Genomic DNA, 18332 nt, shown 5'->3' with positions numbered 1-18332 from the left:
CAACATTGTGAGCAAACACAGGCAAGTTAGCACCTTCTTTAATAATTATAACTAAATTATGTTGTGAAATTGTGTTTGTCAAGCTTAACGACTCAACCAATTAAAGATAGAAAACTATTCAAATTAAACACATTGATGTCCTAAAACACGAAACAAACAGTTTGTGCGAGAAACCAAACAGTATTTATATTATTTTTTTACCTCTAAAACACCACTATGTCCAACTGCGTTCAGCATTCGGTTGGTAAGGTCTGATCGCGCTCTGACAACTGAAGTGATGTCTCACACTCATTGAAGTATAAGCGTGAGACATCACTTCTGTTGTCAGAGCGCAATCAGACCTCACTAACCGAGTGCTGAACGCAGTTGGACATAGTGGTGTTTTAGAGGTAAAAAATGATATAAATACTGTTCGGTTTCTCACACAAACCGATTGTTTCGTGTCTTAGCACATCAATGTGTCACAAGCCGCAGGGTTTAATTTGAATTTGTCTATGCAAGTTTTTTCTACTCTTATTGATAAAGTTCCCATTCACTTGCATTATAACACTGACATACGGCAACGGTTGGAGTTAAAAACCATAATTTGTGTTCTACTGAAGAAACAAAGTCACCTACATCTTGGATGCGCTGGGGGTAAGCAGATAAACATAAAATTTTCATTTTTGGGTGAACTATTCCTTTAAGCCTTTGATAAAAAATGATGAGGTTGCTGTCACAAAAAGTGCCCATTTCAGGCTTTAGTATAGCAAAAGTGTGAGATTTTATGTAACTTTTATATTTGCAATTACTGAATTAGTGTGAGGGACATCTGATTAATAGGAAAGTGTTGATTTTATCACAAATACATTTTATAATAATATTCAGAGAGCTCTTATAGTGTCCATAACTTAAAATAATGACCAATAATAAGAGGGATTTGATGCCTGAAATGGGAAAATATGTTTTTCTGGAAGTTAAATATGTCATTAATGTTGTGGGGTGTTCAGAAAAGTAATACATTTTGGTAAAAAATCCAAATCGTACCGGTTTCGTGGAATGACTCAAATACATTTTCAAACAGGCTATTGCTGTGGTGTTTTTGCAACATGGAAAACTGTATTGTCCTGAATGAAAATCGTTTTACATCACATTCCTTCTGTTTATACCATAGCAGAAAATGGTCAGTTATAAACTCCACATATCTTGCAGAAGTCATTTGACATATTCCAGGCAGCCCGGAAGCCCTTGAAAACATCACAGTCTTGTTGGAACCATCCAGAATTACATCCATCTGGACCATCCATTACAGCACAGCATTCGTCAACTATTTAAAAATGAGTCTTCACGTATTTCTAAACCCATTGTAAACGTTTCTCTTTGTGAGTTTTGGTTAGAAGTGGCTAAAATGCAAATTTATGCCCAACTGCCAGCCTACATGGAGAGGTTATTGAAACTCCAGAGACACCAGCAGCTTCAAATACCTGTTTGCTACTCAATAGTGGCTTTTTACAGCTGCCCTTTTAATATAATTAATTTGTTTGACAGAAACGTCCCTTAAAGGGATAGTTCACCCAAAAATGAAAATTATCACTCAGTCCTCAAGACATTTATATGACTATCTTCTTTCAGACTAACACAATCAGAGTTATATTTAAAAATATCCTGGCTCTTCCAAGCTTTATAATGGTAGTGAATGGACTCATGATTTTGAAGTCCAAAAAAAGTGCATCCATTCATCCATCATAAAAGAAATCCATACAGCTCCAGTGGGCCTTCAGAATCGAAGCGATGGGTTTTTTTAGGAAAAATACTGGTGTAAAGTATTTGAGTAAATGTAATTAATAACTGTACTTAAGTATCTTTAAGGCTACTTTGTAGTTGTACCAAGTATCAAAGATATTAGCAACTTTTACTCTCTACTTGATTACATTTTTGAACAAGTAAATGTACTTTTTACTCCAATACATTTGTGATGAGCAAAGCAATTACACATTACATTTTGCATGGCACCTAACTTTTTCTGCAGCAGTTTGTTTCTAATAAAGAAGCGATATCGCCATCTAAGGCCATTGAAGGTACTATATCTTGTGCGTTTTGACTTTACTCACCCAAACTTGTCAACAAAATAACTAATGCGAGCGCATTAGCAGGTAAGTTTGATTTAGTAGATGAGGACATGATTGCAGCCGGTGATGAGGCCGAAACCAGCACATCCAGTGCAAGCTGACTTTGACTTAATTTTACTTAATATTATTTTAATTGATCTGTTATATTTAAGACCATTTTGAAGGATATTGGTTTACTTATGGCCTTTTTGTGCTCTTGAACTTAACCGAGACTTGAGAGTTTGTAGACATTTAAGAGGCTGTTGTGTCGACCTTGATTTAGTGCAATGTCGAGGTGTTCAGTTTTATTTTGATTTTAGGAAGTAAATGTGATTATCCTCTTCATGAATGTATTGTTTTTCACTGAATGTTTCTTGTGTCAGGGACTAGTGCATCTTTGAGCCTACATTCAGTATGAGTAAAATACTTAAGTACTCTTAAAATCAGATACTCTATCCCTTGGTTTCACAGACAAGGCTTAAGCTAGTCCCAGACTAAAATGCATGTTTGAGCTGTTTTAAAATTAAAGCAACTTGTACTGACATAATTTAAAATATGTCAGTGCCATTGTTTTGACTCAAGATGAACACCTGTAATGTTTTTTTCTAGTGTATGTTTATAAAAGCAACTTAAATACCCTAATTGAAGGCCTAATCCTGACTTAGGCCAAGCTCTGTCTGTGAAACCGGGCCTAACTTTTATTCAAGTCGTATATAGGAATTGGTGATTTGTAACTTGTAATCGAGTAATTTTTGCTGTAAGGTATCTGTACTTTTATTCAAGTATGGTTTTCAGGTACTCTTTACATCTCTGATATTCATATTTAAATCTTAAAATAACTAGCTTCCAGCAGATGACCTGTAAATCGACTTGCGCCAAATGAGTAACTTCTGAAGCAACGCATGATGTAGGATGTAGTATCGTAAGCTCAGACACCTCTCGCGGTTCAAACAAATGAGGCTGGACAACAGACTCAAGCTCCTCTTCTCTCATTTCTCTTTAAAAATTCTCATTTTAGACTTCTAATTCGTGACCAGTGTGTTGTTTGCTCTATCCTCTGCATTTCCGCGTTCTTCAAAATGTCATGCGTCAAGTCAGAGGTTACTCTTTTGCGGTAAATCGATTTGCCATTTGCTTGAAGCTAGTTATTTTAGTTTATAAAGTTTTAAATATGGATATTTTTCTTACAAAAACCCACCGCTTTCCTTCAGAAGGCCTTTATTAACCCACTGGAGTATGGATTAAGATCGATGGATTCACTTTTTTGGACTTCAAAATCTTTGAAGACCCTTTCACTCCCATTAGAAAGCTTGGAAGAGCCAGGATATTAAAGTAAAGCATGGGATGATTATCATTTTATCAATTATCATTATCATTTTATCTTATGTGCTCTAAATCTTTTGACTGTTCATAAACAATCTCTATTCAGTTTTCGCAAAATATGTTGTTTTCATGTCTTTTGCAAGATATTGAACCATTTCATGCTTTTCATCTTCAGAAAGATCTTACTTCCTTCCCATACTGCATGAGAAGAACTGTGACTTGCTTAATAATGTGGAACAACCTCTTTAAGTAGGTTTTCCATTTACCTAAGAAGACCTGGTAAACTACTTAAACCTGTCTGAGATTGATAGCGGTTATCTAAAAAGATATGAGAACTAAAACAAAGACTTTCTTTGAAAAACTCAAATCTGAATGTGTATTGTACTGAAATTCTACTGATATCTCACTTGCATAATAATTTGGAACACAGTCTATCTTTGTTAGGTGGGATGTGGGATTCAGACAGGTAAGGAAGGAGGGAGATCATTCCAGATCTGAAGGTCAGAGATTACAAGGACTAGAACACAACGTCTCTGGGCTTTTATCCAGATTAGACCCAGATTCCTGTTTCAGGTTCTGTTACATATCCACTTTGGCCTGCAGCACCTCAAGGTTTATTTTTTTTCTGTAGGTGATAAGTGTGTTTTAAACTGCATTTAGAGAATTATTGGTAATTTTTAAACTTATCAATTCAAATCAATTTTAAATTTACAACGAATAGGCCATCATACAAGTCTCCTTATAGGCTATGTGTAGTGAACAATATTCTTATTCAAATAAAAGCTCATTTGAATGAATCACACCATGAGAATGAGTTTTAATAATTGCTTTAATTTGCCCATCGCCTCACAGAGCTACAGGGTGATTCCCTTTTACAGAACAGTGATCAACTGTTAATCTCATTATTGCCTGTAGCGTCATCGGTATAATCAGAGAGTAAGACAGCTTCCAGAAGAGAACAGAAGGGCAATAAATACATCTCAACAGGTTTAAAATAAAAACAGCGATGCATCTAAAAAGAAATGATTTATGAAATCGTCATCTTGCATATGCATCTCGCTAAAACAGTTCAGTCCTTGAAAATGCACAGGCAGTTTGATACAATCAAAAGAAATGGAAGACATTATTGATGACGAGATAGTATGTACAAACACTGACTTGTGTCTATATATATTCAAGTTTTAACGATATAAACATTCTATACCGGATTCGCTGACTGAAATATCCTCGTGCTGAACGTAAAAGAAAATGATCTGTCTTAATGGCAGCATTTAAGTTCTCAAACACACACAAAAAACAAAGAAATTCGCGTATTGCTGTCACTTTGGTGCAGCTGTTCCACATTAAATCTCATTATTAAGTCCTTACACTTCTCATCTCAGTATAAAAGATGTCTCTATCTACAGCATTACTTCTTAAAAAAAAAAAAGTACAATAAAAATATCCAGATAATAAAATCAACATAAATCAACTGCTTCATAGTAAATACATAGAACGCAATCACATTGAAAGTGTCCGCCCTGTTATAGATCGTCATTTACGAAGAAAGAAACAGATCTTCAGTTCACAAAAGGGCCGAAGGAATTTCGTAGCCAGAACAGAAGAACGTTGAAGAGGCATTCCCGCGCGGCGGTCACTCTTCTGGTCAAGTGACATCCGTAACGCACTGCATAGAGAAATGCTTCACTCAAACAAGTGCCTGGCACCTACAGTCCATTTTAAGAGGTAGAACTAGGAAATTATATTCATATCGAGTGTTTCCCACTTTTTTTTAAGTGTCTTCTTAAGTACAGGAACGATTTAAGTAGGCGAATTGTGTCATTAAAACGGCAGTTTCCCTTATTGGGATAGTTAACGCCCACAATTGTGGTACATAATATAACGCTTAAATAGGCTTCTAAAAGACTCAAAACGGAAAACGCAAAGTATCACTAATACTAATTTGTTCAATTAAATTTTTTTTTAAATTTGATCTAATGTGCTCATTTGAATGAAGTGCAGTTATTTGGCCAAAGTAAAAACTCAAACTGCAAATTTATTTTATACAATTGGATTCTAAATGATTAAGATTATGTCATCATTCTGTTTAATAAAATATTATGGTTATAAAAATGATCTGAATTCATTGGAACAAAAAAAATCAGTCTGGACCCAGAACCTAAAACTAAATCCATAGCAAAAATACTTCCTTCTCCTCAACCTTCCAACAGTAGGCTAAAGCTACCAAAACGTCATTGAGCTGTTAAAAAATAAAATAAAATTTGACTCTTTGGTAAAGAGTTTTGTGTTTGTGCAATTGGTTGTAGTGTTAAAATAAAACATGTCTACTAGTTTGGACTTTGAAAAGAAACATGCAGCAAAGTTTTTCATTTTTTTGTTTAGCTGAATGACTAAACCATCATCTGGACCTAAACGTGTGTATGAAAGTGTTTTCAGGAGTGCTTAAAGGGATGTTTCAGAGGATGTTTTCCAGAAGAATTTGTTGTCGTCGGAGTCCAAATCGATTCTGATCTGAGGCACCATCTTCTTAAAAGGGTTTAAATCCTGACTAGGTGAAAGCAAAAGTAAGAGCTGTTAGATATTTCTAAATATTTAGCCTTACATACATAAGCATATGAATTCATAGACATGCATAATGTATTATACTAATTGACTGTTTTAAGGCCACAGTTAAAAGGATAGTTCACCCAAAAATCATTTACTCATAGTCAAGTTGTTCCAAACCTGTATAAATTTCTTTGTTCTGTTGAACACAAAGGAAAACATTTTCTTCTGGGCCACCATTGACTTCCATAGTATTTTTTTTCCTACTATGGAAGTCAATGGTGCCCCAAAGTGGCCTGGTTATAAACTTTCTTCAAAATATCTTCCTTTGTGCTCAACAGAACAAAACAATTTATACAGGTTTGGATGAAAGATGATAAAAAGTATTAATTTTGGGGTGAATTATCCCTTTAAGACTAAAATCATATGGTAAGTGCTAACCACTATAAACCAGCCTGAGCCGACATGAAATTCCTGCTGATCTAAACTGGTTAATTATAGACATGCATGTTCACACAAGCTCAGCCCTACTGACTCATGTTTGTACAGCTATCTTTGTGAGGAGATTCACTGACACAATGCAATCTCTAGACCCTTACCCTAAGCTTAACTATCGCAACTAGTGCCTAATCCAAACCCTTGAAGGTTTAGTTCATTTCAGAATGAAAATTTCCTGATAATTTATTCTCCCCCATGTCATCCAAGATTTTCATATCTTTCTTTCTTCAGTCGAAACAAAATTAAGGGGAAAACATTCCAGGATTTTTCTCCGTATAGTGAACTCAACAGCTACCGACGGGTTGAATGTCCAAATTGCAGTTTCAATGCAGCTTCATAGGGCGATCCCAGATAAGGAATAAAAGGACTAATCTTGCGAAACAATTGGTCAAAATTTATTATGTACTTTTTAACCACAAATGCTTGTCTTGCACTGCTCTGTGAAGCGCCACGCATTATGTAATCACTTTGGAAAGGTCACAGCTGACATAGGCGGAAGTACCGCGGTAGGGCGAAAAAACTTCAATTAATTTTCTCCTTTAAAAATCGTCCGACATCGTTGTTTAATCATTTTTTGTAAAGGCTGTTGGACTTAGTCTTTGCACGTTCTCTTTGTAAACACTTGCTCGGTACTTCCACCTACGTCATGCATGATCTTTACAACGGGGCTCTTTGAAGCTGCTCTGAAACTAATTTGGACCTTCAACCCATTTGTAACCGTTGAAGTCCACTATATTCCTGGAATGTTTTCCTAAAAAACCTTAATTTATTTTCAACTGAAGAAAAAAAAGACATGTTTTGTCCGATTTATAAGCCTTTTTAACTAGTGACGACCAATAAAATGTCCTCGTAATATTTCAATAAGTGAGGTCATTTGGCCCTCACAAGTATAGCCAAACTTGTTCACACACAGACACACACTTACCTTGGGAAAAAGTGCTTTCCATCAGTAGGGAGTGAGGAAGGACATGGGCTTATTTCCTATAAGATACAAAGAAATGTATTGTTAATATACATATACACACATGGCAGATGATCAAATCTCAGAGTGTTCATATACAGTGGGGCAGCTGAAAAGGACTTGATGGTTAGTGGTTAAAATTAAAAGAGGCAAAGAACAGGAAATGCAGATCCATCTAGATAAAGTCAACATGAGACTGTGTTTGCAATCCAATTTATTTCTGTAATGTGACATACTTCTGAGTGAAAACAGGATATTCAATGAAAAAAGTAAGGCTATATATGGAATGATGATTATTGCAGCTTATTGTTATGTCAGATGTGCATGTGAGTCAACAAAAACATGTGGAAACATATTTTTGTGGGATTGGGGTCAAGGTTTTTTTTAATGATTTTGAAAGAAGTTTCTTCTGTTCACCAAGGCTGCATTTATTTGATCAAAAATACACTAAAAACAGTAATATTGTGAAATATTCTTACAATTTAAAAGAACTGTATTTTTTTATTTGAATATTTTTTTTAAATGTAATTTATTCCTGTGATCCAAAGCTGAATTTTCAGCATCATTGTACAGTCTTCAGTGTCACATGATCCCTCAGAAATCATTCTAATATGATGATTTGCTACTCAATAATTATTCACTTTTTTGGACTTCAAAATCTTTGAAGCCCCTTTCACTCCCATTATAAAGCTTGGAAGAGCCAGGATATTATATATAACTGACTGTGTTCGTCTGAAAGAGTATAGTCATATAGATGGCTTGAGGGTGAGTAAAGCATGGGAGGATTATCATTTTATCAATTATCATTATCATTTTATCTTCTGTGCTCTAAATCTTTTGACTGTTCATAAACAATCTCTATTCAGTTTTCGCAAAATATGTTGTTTTCATGTCTTTTCCAAGATATTGCACCATTTCATGCTTTTCATCTTCAGAAAGATCTTACTGAGATATTTTTTCAAGTTCAAAAAGTTCAAAAGAACAGCTTTTTTTATATTTCCATTGTCACTTTTGACTAGTTTAATGCATCCTTGATGAGTAAAAGTATTACTTTCTTACTGACCCTAAACTTTTGAACTGTAGGTAACAATATGAGGGTTGTGAATACAACAGGGATTATTTGATCAAACACTGTCCATTGTTTCTTCTAAGAATTACAAAAGAGAATCATCATCGCAACCATTATGGTCCTGAAATTGTTAATCATTCAATTCCACATAATTCCCATCCCTATAGACCAGAATAAATCCAGGTGCTTGGATAGATTGAGAAATAAGAGGGCTTAGGCAAAAAGTTATTCTGATGAAAGATTATGGAAACAAATATTTTTTTTTGGAATGAACCATGCTCAAAGAGAGCAGGAACATGTATCAGGAAAGTAAATAGGGCCCGTTTTGATTGCATGTTTACTTCATTAATACATACACACAAAGTTACGCTATAGTGATTAAGCATTTGTTATCGGTTAAGAGCGGATTATTGATCCACACAGACCAGGAAACCAAGCAACACCGTAAACAAAGAGAAAGACGGGATTTAGAGATGTTTTCTGGAGAAATCACGAAGGAGAGTGTGACGACAGCAAGAAGAGGGAAGGGAAAAGCCATTATTAAAGTTGTTAGTAACAGGACAGAGTGACTGCTGGAACCCCTGCGTGAGGTCAAGGGAAACCCTGTGTGTTTACTTACTGTCTGAGGGCTTCTCCCCCAGCACTGGATCCTGTTCCATGGTCTCCATGGAGATCTTTATGCTGGGAACATTCTCAATGGCAGGAAAATCCGACTGTGAACGCAGGGGTGGGATATTCATACCATTGGAGTTTTACATCAACACAAGTTCTAAACACACGAACAAATGAAGAGATTCAACTCACGTCGTTCATGTCACTGTCAATGCTTCCTTTCTTTTTCTTCTTCTTCTTCTCATCCTCCTTCTTCTTCTTGTCTTTCTCAGGCATGACGTCATCCAGGTAACTGAGATCATGCTGCGAGAACACATAATCCATGGCTTTTCTCACCGCGACCAACGCAAGAATCTAGAAAACCAACAGAAAAAGATCTCAGACGTGTTTGGCAAAGAACCATCTTTGGCTGTAGAGTTCTTGGGTCAACTGTACACCTGACATATGAAAGAATAGCCAGAAAATTAACTTTTTTTTAAATGTAAAGCTTTATTGAACCTTTTTGAAACCTTTTTTGAACCTATTGAAATCGTTTTTTTAAGGACTACAAAAAATGGCTGGTAGGGACTACAAGAAGCTTCTTCCTGGGTTAGTGACATCACAAACCCCCAAATTTCCATAAGCCCTGCCCCCGACAACACACAACAAAGGGGGTGAGGCCATGTTGGGCTGCTTTAGAGAAGAGGAAGAGTTGTTGTAGTAGAGTGTTGTTACCATGCCATCATTTTACGCCGGACTGCTTCACAAACGAGGGTCAATTCAACGCTGGATTTGCACAAAAGATTAACATGACGACAGATGCTAGTCGATGAGTTGAATCAACTCCACAGCAGCTATATAAATTTATCCACTAACCATTCAGAAACGTCCAGTTTCATTCTAAAAGTAGTCTCTCCATCAGTGTCGACTCCGGTTTGAACAACGTAAGGCTGAACACGTTACTGACAATCCTCATTTTGGCTGCGTGAGATTCTTCAGTATTGTTGTTGTTGAGCAACCAAAGCGAGAGCTGTTAAAGCCACACCCTCTTTTGGGAAGGGGGCCGGGAGCAGCAGCTCATTTGCATTTAAAGGGACACACACAAAAACTGAGTGTTTTTGCTCACACCCAAACGGGCAAATTTGACAAGCTATAATAAATGATCTGTGGGGTATTTTGAGCTGAAACTTCACAGACACGTTCTGGAGACACCAGAGACTTATATTACATCTTGTGAAAAGGGGCATAATAGGTCCCCTTTAAAACAAATAATGCAACACAATACAATGATGATTGAGAGATGAACAAACAACCATTCCTCAGCCTGATGTATCATATTTGATACTCACAGTTTTATGATTTTTCTAAATATAATGATCAAGTAATCCTAAGTTGCTTCAGTCCAGTAAATGTTCATCTTGAAATATTACTAATAATATAAAAGTTATTGTTTACTTTATAAAAATCATTAAAGAATTCACAGCAAAAAGACACATGAACCACAACCTGAAGGGGGACCTTTTTTTTTAACAATTATTCTAAAATGACTTTTACTTGCTGAAAAGAAACAGAAGACATGTAGTAGAATGTGTACAATGTCTTAAGAACTAGAGAATAAAAGTTATTTTTCCAGTTTAGTGTGCAATATGTATCAGACAGTACTTAGACTGAGTGCAGTTCATGGAAGTATTACATGCATTTTGTGCATGTTTAAAATGCTCACCATGACGGGAAAGATGATGGCTGCTACGGTTGACTTCAAAATCCACAGGAGGGCCAAACAGAGCACCTGTGCACAGAACACATATTCACATTCATGATGCATATACAGCACTAAAGCTATAGATCTGAGCCTTGTAAGAGGCTGAACATGTGACCACACACACCTGTAAGAAGGTGAAGAAGTGAACCCGTCTGAGCGGTACGTGTCTCAGGTAGATCAGATCCGGCTGGTGTTTTGCTGGCATCAACAAGAGCTGCAGACGATCCATAAACTACACACACACACACACACACACACACACACAAATGTTTATTCATAGTTTATAGATTGTTCAGAAGCAGACAACTTGTTTTCTCACGAAAAAAAAAACAAACAAAAAAAAAAACTTTAAAAAAATCTATAAATATTATTTTTTGAAAAACAAATATAAAATTATATTATTTTTTAAATAATATTTTTTTTCATTATTTTGTATTTATTTTCTTTAAAAAAGTAGATTTTTATATTTATATATATATATATATATATATATATAGTAACATTTACATATATAATTTAAATAAAATTATTTTAAATAATATATATCATTTTAAATTATTTTATATTTATTTTTCAAAAAGTAATATTTGTTTTTAGATTTCTTTAATAAATATTTTTTGTAATATTTACATATATAATTGAAATAAAAATATTTTAAATTATATATATATATATATATATATATATATATATATATATATATATATATATATATATATATATATATATATTATTTTAATTGTTTTAATTACATTATTTATTTAATGTAAGATATATATCTTACATTAAATAAATAATTTAATTAAAACAAACAATTGAAATAATAAAAAATAATGAAAAAACAAAAATAGAATAATATATACATTTTAAATAAATATAAAATTCTTTTAAATACATATTCTTTTTTTTAAAAATACATGTATAAAAAAATATATATATATATATATATATATATATATATATATATATATATATATATATATATATATATATATATATATATATATATATATATATATATATATATATATAAAGTGTGTGTGTGTAAATGTTAATAATATATTTTATTAAAAGAACAGCAAAACATTAAAATAAAATTTAAATGCAAAACAGAGCAAATTATTGTGGGTATCTGCATTAATAAAAGGTTACTAAGGTGTTTGAACTGTTTTTAGCATATTGCTGTCGTTGCAAAGGTGTTTTTGAAGCACAAATCTGTCCTCTAGGTTTAGCCAGGTGTATTACACCATGAAAATCCTGACTATGCCTGACTTATCCTGAACCCAGATCATGTTCTGGAATCGGTCGGGTTCCCAGGCTCCAGCAGAGATCAGGTAAGTCAGCAGGATTAGGGTCTTTTTCTGCGAAACAGTAACATGACACTTGCTGAGCAGCATGAACTCACCTGAACACCATTGAGAGAGGCGACGCCCATGTAGAGGAACACGCCGTACAGGACGGGCATAGGAATGAACTGCAGAGATCAAACAAAACACTCTCTATAATAGCATTATATAAATATTACTGTTGTAATATGTATTCAAACACATAAAGCGACACTGTACACACATACAGAATCTAAGGTTACACAAAGACAAAAAAGCTCTATCCACCAAACACACCTCAAATCCCAACCTTGTCAACATAATATGCTCCAAAGGAGGAGATTTGTGCAAAGCAAATAATTTTCTTTTAGAACTTGTGCTACTGACGAAAAGCAAATAGGGATGAAAGCCTCTGTCTCATCTCACATCCTGGAGTTTTTCCTCATTCAGTGGTCAATATCCTCTTTACCAAGTTGAGATGTTTATAAAGTAAATGTCCAGCAGGGGACAGTAACTGCACTAACCACTAAAAAGCACCATGATATAATAGGTTTTTGGACCATGGTGCCTTGGAGAACTAACCTAAAATGTATAAGATGGTATTATTTATCAACACAATGCTTTGATATATACTGTATAATGCTACTGGAAACCATACTATAGTGTTTCCATGCCATCTTAAAGTACTACTATGGTACATGTGCAGAAAAAAATATTTTTTGTGCATGCAAATACCATTATATATGATGAATAAGATATTAAATATCAAAAAAGAAGTACCCTGGTGCTTTTTTTTATTAGTTCTGATATTCAAGAATCAACTTTTCCCAGAAAAAAAGAGAGAAATAAAGCTTCTGGATAAGGGCATGAGTTATACAGTATAAGCCCTATAATTCATTCACTTGAAATAACTAGAATTGCTTAAAATACACTATGAAATATTATGTAGACACAATTAATATTTTCTCAAATATTCTTTAGTTTACATCACAGCAATGAATCATGATTTTCATATTTCTGGTCCATTTTCCCAGAAGAGAGAGAAACTGATAAATATGCATATCTGCTAATAAAGTGTGTTTTGTCAACTTTTAGCAGTACACATGAACTCAAAGTAAACACACATGCGTCTATTTTTATTTTACAGGGTTATTTTGTTTTGTTTTCCAACATTCTCTCTTATTCTAAGGATAAGTATCAGTATGGGAAAAGACAGCATAGATGAAGTTTATGAAATATAAAAGTTCAAACCTTCAGAACGGGGGCCATGAAAACTGACAGGCCCGTCAAAATAAACACCATTGTTCCCGTGACTCTCTGCTCTCTGCAGGAGAAAGAATCGACATAACAAGTTTGAGCTACAGTCATGTGAACGACAACTGAATCTAAAAATATCTGGTTATATGATGTTATGTTACACAATTAAGCAATATATGATTATTATTTCTATTAGAATCAGCTGAAAATGACTGCTTGGCTGATAAAACAGGAGTGTAACTTCCTCCTCGTGTCAGTTCCACCGACAGTCCCGTCAATGGATAATAAGTGTTAATAAGTGTTAAGTGTACTTCTGTTTTTTTTGTGCACATCTCATTTGCTGTCATTAAACTGTATTGTTTATATTTTCTCCAATAAATCAGCCATATACTCCACATTTTTTTAAATGCACATCGCTCAGACACTACACTGCAAAAAATTATGATCTTTCTCAGTATTTTGTCTCGTTTTCCAGTACAAATGTCTTAAAACACATTTACTGGAAAAGCAAAATGACTTAAGATACTATTAAGTTGTGCTTAAAACAAGACCAATAATCTTGTTTTTTACCTTTGAATTACGTTTTTTTTTTCTTGTTTTAAGAATATTAATATTTTGAATGAGTTTTTTTTATATTTTCTGTATTAATTTTAATTTTAGTTAAAGTTCTTTTGTTATGACAATTTTTTAAAAGCCTATAAAGTTATTATTAATAAAAAAATATATTTTTTTTATTTTAGCATATCAAGTGAAACTACATGAAAATAAGGAATGTTCCCTTATATTTTATTTATTTCCAACATTTTTTTTTCTTTCAAGCAAACAAACATGTATTTTACTTTTAGTTAACTATATTGACAATGATTATGATTCATTGTTCAGAAAAGTAAATGTAAATGTAAGTAAATGTATTTTGATTTAGGAATTTTTAGATATTTGTAATTGAAAACAAGGCAAAATTTCAAGGTAAGGAAAAAAAAAAAAAAAAAAAAATTATATATATATATATTATTTATTTATTTATTTTTTTGCAATATACAAGGCAGAACAGGACGATTTGGATAGTGTTTTGTCACACTGTGCAACGTAGCCCCGCCCACAGCAAAATCTCATTGGTCAAAACAACTGTTACACAAACTGGCATATTAAAAACATCTTGTTTAATTGGTTGGGATCAGTTGTATTTTAATAAGGACATGATTTAAAGGGGCTATATGTAAAAAAAGGGGCTTTTTTATTGCTAATGTGTGAACAGCTTGTAAAAAAAACGAGACCTTCCCCAACTTCCTAGGTGTCTATGAAAGCCTGTACACTGATTTTTATGTGAAAGACACAAAATCAAAAAGATGTGATGTTTATGCGTGCTCCTGAGAGCCTCTCTTCCATTCAATAACACAAGAAACGTTTATACAATATTCAGGAAAATGCAGAAAGTGCCATTCTGTACTGTAATGTCAATGTGTCATGCAGAGAAAAGGCATTCATTCAAACTATAGTCTCATCTATATAATATATAGTCTTAAATATACTGTATACTCAAACTATCATAACAGTGTAAATTTAATTGCCTCATTTCTCTTCATGATGCCGGTGATTCGCAGCTCTAATGTAAACATATCCACATCGCTATGATCAGATGCTTTCTTAACTGTTTTCTCATTGCTGTGATTTTTATTGTGTGTTTATTTTGTTATTGAGAGGAAAGAGCGCAGCACATTTTACATTTTTCATCTAAACATCGCTCTCAGCAGTGTGGCTAACGTCGGGATGTTTGTTAACAGAATATCGCAGCAGTTTATTTCCAATTTCTTTTTACCCCTAAACAAAGAATGAAAAATGGATGGATATGGGCATTAAATCACATTCAGTCTCTTGTATGTTACGTGTGCACGAGCAATAAGTTGCTGGCTGCAGTTCACTTAACAGCCACCGGTGTCACTAATAACAAGGGTTTCTGAATTCTACATATAGCCCCTTTAAGATATGCCTTGAGCAAGATTAAAATGAATACTGGCTTTTTTCCCCTCACCTGACTCCAAGGAATTTGGGCTGTTCCCCAGGTGCTGAGGTCTCAGTTTCCATCTTGATCGAGTCTATGTGGGCGATGGAGATGACGGTCGCCGCTACGTACCAGGGCAGCCCCATGAACGAACACACAATCATGAGAATGGAGACCCAGAACAGGTCCAGGTGATACCCAGCTCCCTTCTGCACTCAAATGGGAAAAATAACATCATAAATAAGTGTTTTACAGCGGCCTGTGGATATGTGTGTTTGAAATGTAATTTCTGTCTCGGGTAAAACAGTCACAGTGGTTTGCATGCAGTAGGTAGCTCCACGTGTACCGGTGTAATCCTATGAAGGTAATCCCTGATAATATTCCACAACAGTACCTTGAGCTTGTGCTCCTTGCGGTTGACGATGACTGCTGTGATCTGCTGGTCCATGAAGACGAGGATGGTCACCAGAAGAGCAGGTAAGAACGACGCCAAGCAAACCCACCAAGGGTTTCCTCCAAATGGTGGAACAAACCAGCCACGATTTGGACTCGTCGGCTATTTAGGGTAGAAAACAAGATAATTAGAAATTTGAAGACATAATCACATTGGTCTCTATCATAAGGAAAAAAATAAATAAATAATTTTATATATAAATATATATATGAATAAGTAAATACAAAATTAACATCAATATACTATATTTTAAAAAAATATAACTTCAATTTAAATGTAGTTTTTATATTTTTATGACTTTAAAATGATATAATACTATATAAATAATTATAAATTATATAATTATATAAATTATATATGATATTTATATCAATTGAACATTAAATATTTTATTTAAATAAATATTTGAAAAACATATTACATTATATATTATAATTTATGATATATATATATACACTGTATATACTGTATACTATATATACTGTAATTTTAAAAATATAAGTTAAATTCATATATATATATATATATATATATATATATATATATATATATATATATATATATATATATATATATACACACACACACACACACACAATTATTATACACAAAATATTATGTATTAGAATATATAATGTTATATACACATATATATTTATTTTTACTGTAATTTTAAAAATATAAGTTAAATTCATATATATATATATATATATATATATATATATATATATATATATATATATATATATATATATATATATATATATAAGGATGTCCCGATCACGTTTTTTTGCCCTCGAGTCCGAGTCATTTGATTTTGAGTATCTACCGATACCGAGTCCCGATCCGATACTTCTATAATACATAAAAAAGAATAAAGAAGAGCGAAAAAACAGATCCAGGATCCAGGAACCGTGCTTTTCAGGTTTTTCAGGTATCTAACAGTAGTTTTCAAGTACAGAAAATGGATAAAGTAATCAAATATAAAATATCACTGCATCTTTACTGTATAAAAAATAAAGATTAATCATTATTGAAGTTACAAAAACTATTCAGTCAAGAGCAGTGAGTGATTTCTTTGTTATTTGTTGTTTGATTTAACATTAAAAACAGGCAGCAGGAATAGTTTTTTTCCCCCCTTTAAGACATGCACGATCCAGTACATATTCTGTTACACATGCGCTGTCTTTAATATACGTTCACTTAAGACATAACCAACTATGTTTGCTAGGATACTCACTAAGACGGGCATGCTGACATATTTTTTGTATGAATTTGTCCTCTGAAGCGCAAGACTTGAAAGAGAACTCAGTATTTGCGCGCTGTCTAAAATAAGCGTGTGCGCGCTTCGGATGAGCGCACACAAATCTTCTCACAGCGCGCGCAAGTTCTCTTTCGCACCTTGTTCTTGAAGGTTTAAATCAGCAAGGCTTAAATGAGTTAGTTTAAACACAGATAGAAACGTGTGCTGTTCAGATCTCACCTGTATCAACACCAGGGTGATGACGGCGTAAATGACTGGACATTAGAGCAAACGGCACTCGCAGTGAACAGTTTACAAAGAGTGACTGTTTTGTCCACGCTTTCTGATTATTGTTGTTGTAACGTTTTGTGCATCCATCGACTGAAACATACATTATCTGAACTCTGTCTGTCTGTTTTCCACAATGCTATTTTAAACAAACCATATTAACCAATAGATGCGTCATCATTCGAGATGGACCATGGTGCAAGTGCATACCGAACCATAAGTGGAGAACCGTTGCACCCCTAATACATATGTATCCGAGTCCTGATTGGGAGGTAAGGTCCGATTCCGATCGAGTCTGAAACCACGTGATCGGGCCCGATTTCCGATCACGTGATCGGATCTGGACATCCCTAATTTTATATATATATATATATATATATATATATATATATATATATATATATATATATATATATATATATATATATATATATATACACATACACACACACACATTTATATTTACATATATAATTTTATAATAACATTTTTTAAAATATTATATTTAACTTAATTTTATTTTTTCACCCAAGACAAAGTGGGTGACACTTTATAGTAAATGTCATTTGCCAACATTATATAATATATATACAGTTTATGTATAGTCAACTAGAGATATGAGCATCATAAAGACATTTTAAACTAAATTATCTATTGATCTGTTATGCATTGTAAAACGTATTATGGTTTGTTAACATTACTAATGAAAGTTGATATGAAGTGGATGCTATATTGATGTCAGCTTGTGTCAATACAGTTTTTGCTGCAACAATACGACCACAGAACTCTCGATTGCACAATTGTGTCTGTCTGTGATCACACACACGTATTAGAGGTTTCAAATGTCACACATCAATGAGCAGTTTGAAGGTATAATTTGGTATTATTATAGGATTTCTGTAACTTAGATGGGTTCTCAAAAGAGATGAAA

At 33.6% G+C, this 18332-nt stretch overlaps 1 protein-coding gene across 3 annotated transcripts in view; it reads right to left on the bottom strand.

Annotated features, from left to right (window-relative positions):
* Positions 1-4223: 4223 nt before the first annotated feature.
* The window catches only part of slc4a4b (solute carrier family 4 member 4b), a 58589-nt gene continuing 44480 nt past the window's right edge, over positions 4224-18332 (bottom strand). For 2 of the 3 annotated variants that reach the window (XM_067376409.1, XM_067376411.1), the window contains exons 18-27: positions 15811-15972; positions 15447-15625; positions 13412-13484; positions 12241-12309; positions 10960-11067; positions 10797-10862; positions 9287-9448; positions 9102-9195; positions 7378-7433; positions 4224-5958 (exon numbers count right to left, since the gene is read on the bottom strand). In XM_067376409.1, coding sequence (XP_067232510.1) covers positions 7399-7433; positions 9102-9195; positions 9287-9448; positions 10797-10862; positions 10960-11067; positions 12241-12309; positions 13412-13484; positions 15447-15625; positions 15811-15972 — 948 coding nt within the window. In that variant the 3' untranslated portion in view covers positions 4224-5958; positions 7378-7398. The remainder of the gene's footprint in view (positions 5959-7377; positions 7434-9101; positions 9196-9286; positions 9449-10796; positions 10863-10959; positions 11068-12240; positions 12310-13411; positions 13485-15446; positions 15626-15810; positions 15973-18332) is intronic. The other variant, XM_067376410.1, reaches the window with a different exon arrangement.

Source organism: Chanodichthys erythropterus, chromosome 22 (genome assembly GCF_024489055.1).
Source record: "Chanodichthys erythropterus isolate Z2021 chromosome 22, ASM2448905v1, whole genome shotgun sequence".
Taxonomy (NCBI): domain Eukaryota; kingdom Metazoa; phylum Chordata; class Actinopteri; order Cypriniformes; family Xenocyprididae; genus Chanodichthys; species Chanodichthys erythropterus.
The sequence above is the reverse complement of the archived record's forward strand: the minus strand, read 5'-3'. Positions and strand labels throughout refer to the sequence as shown.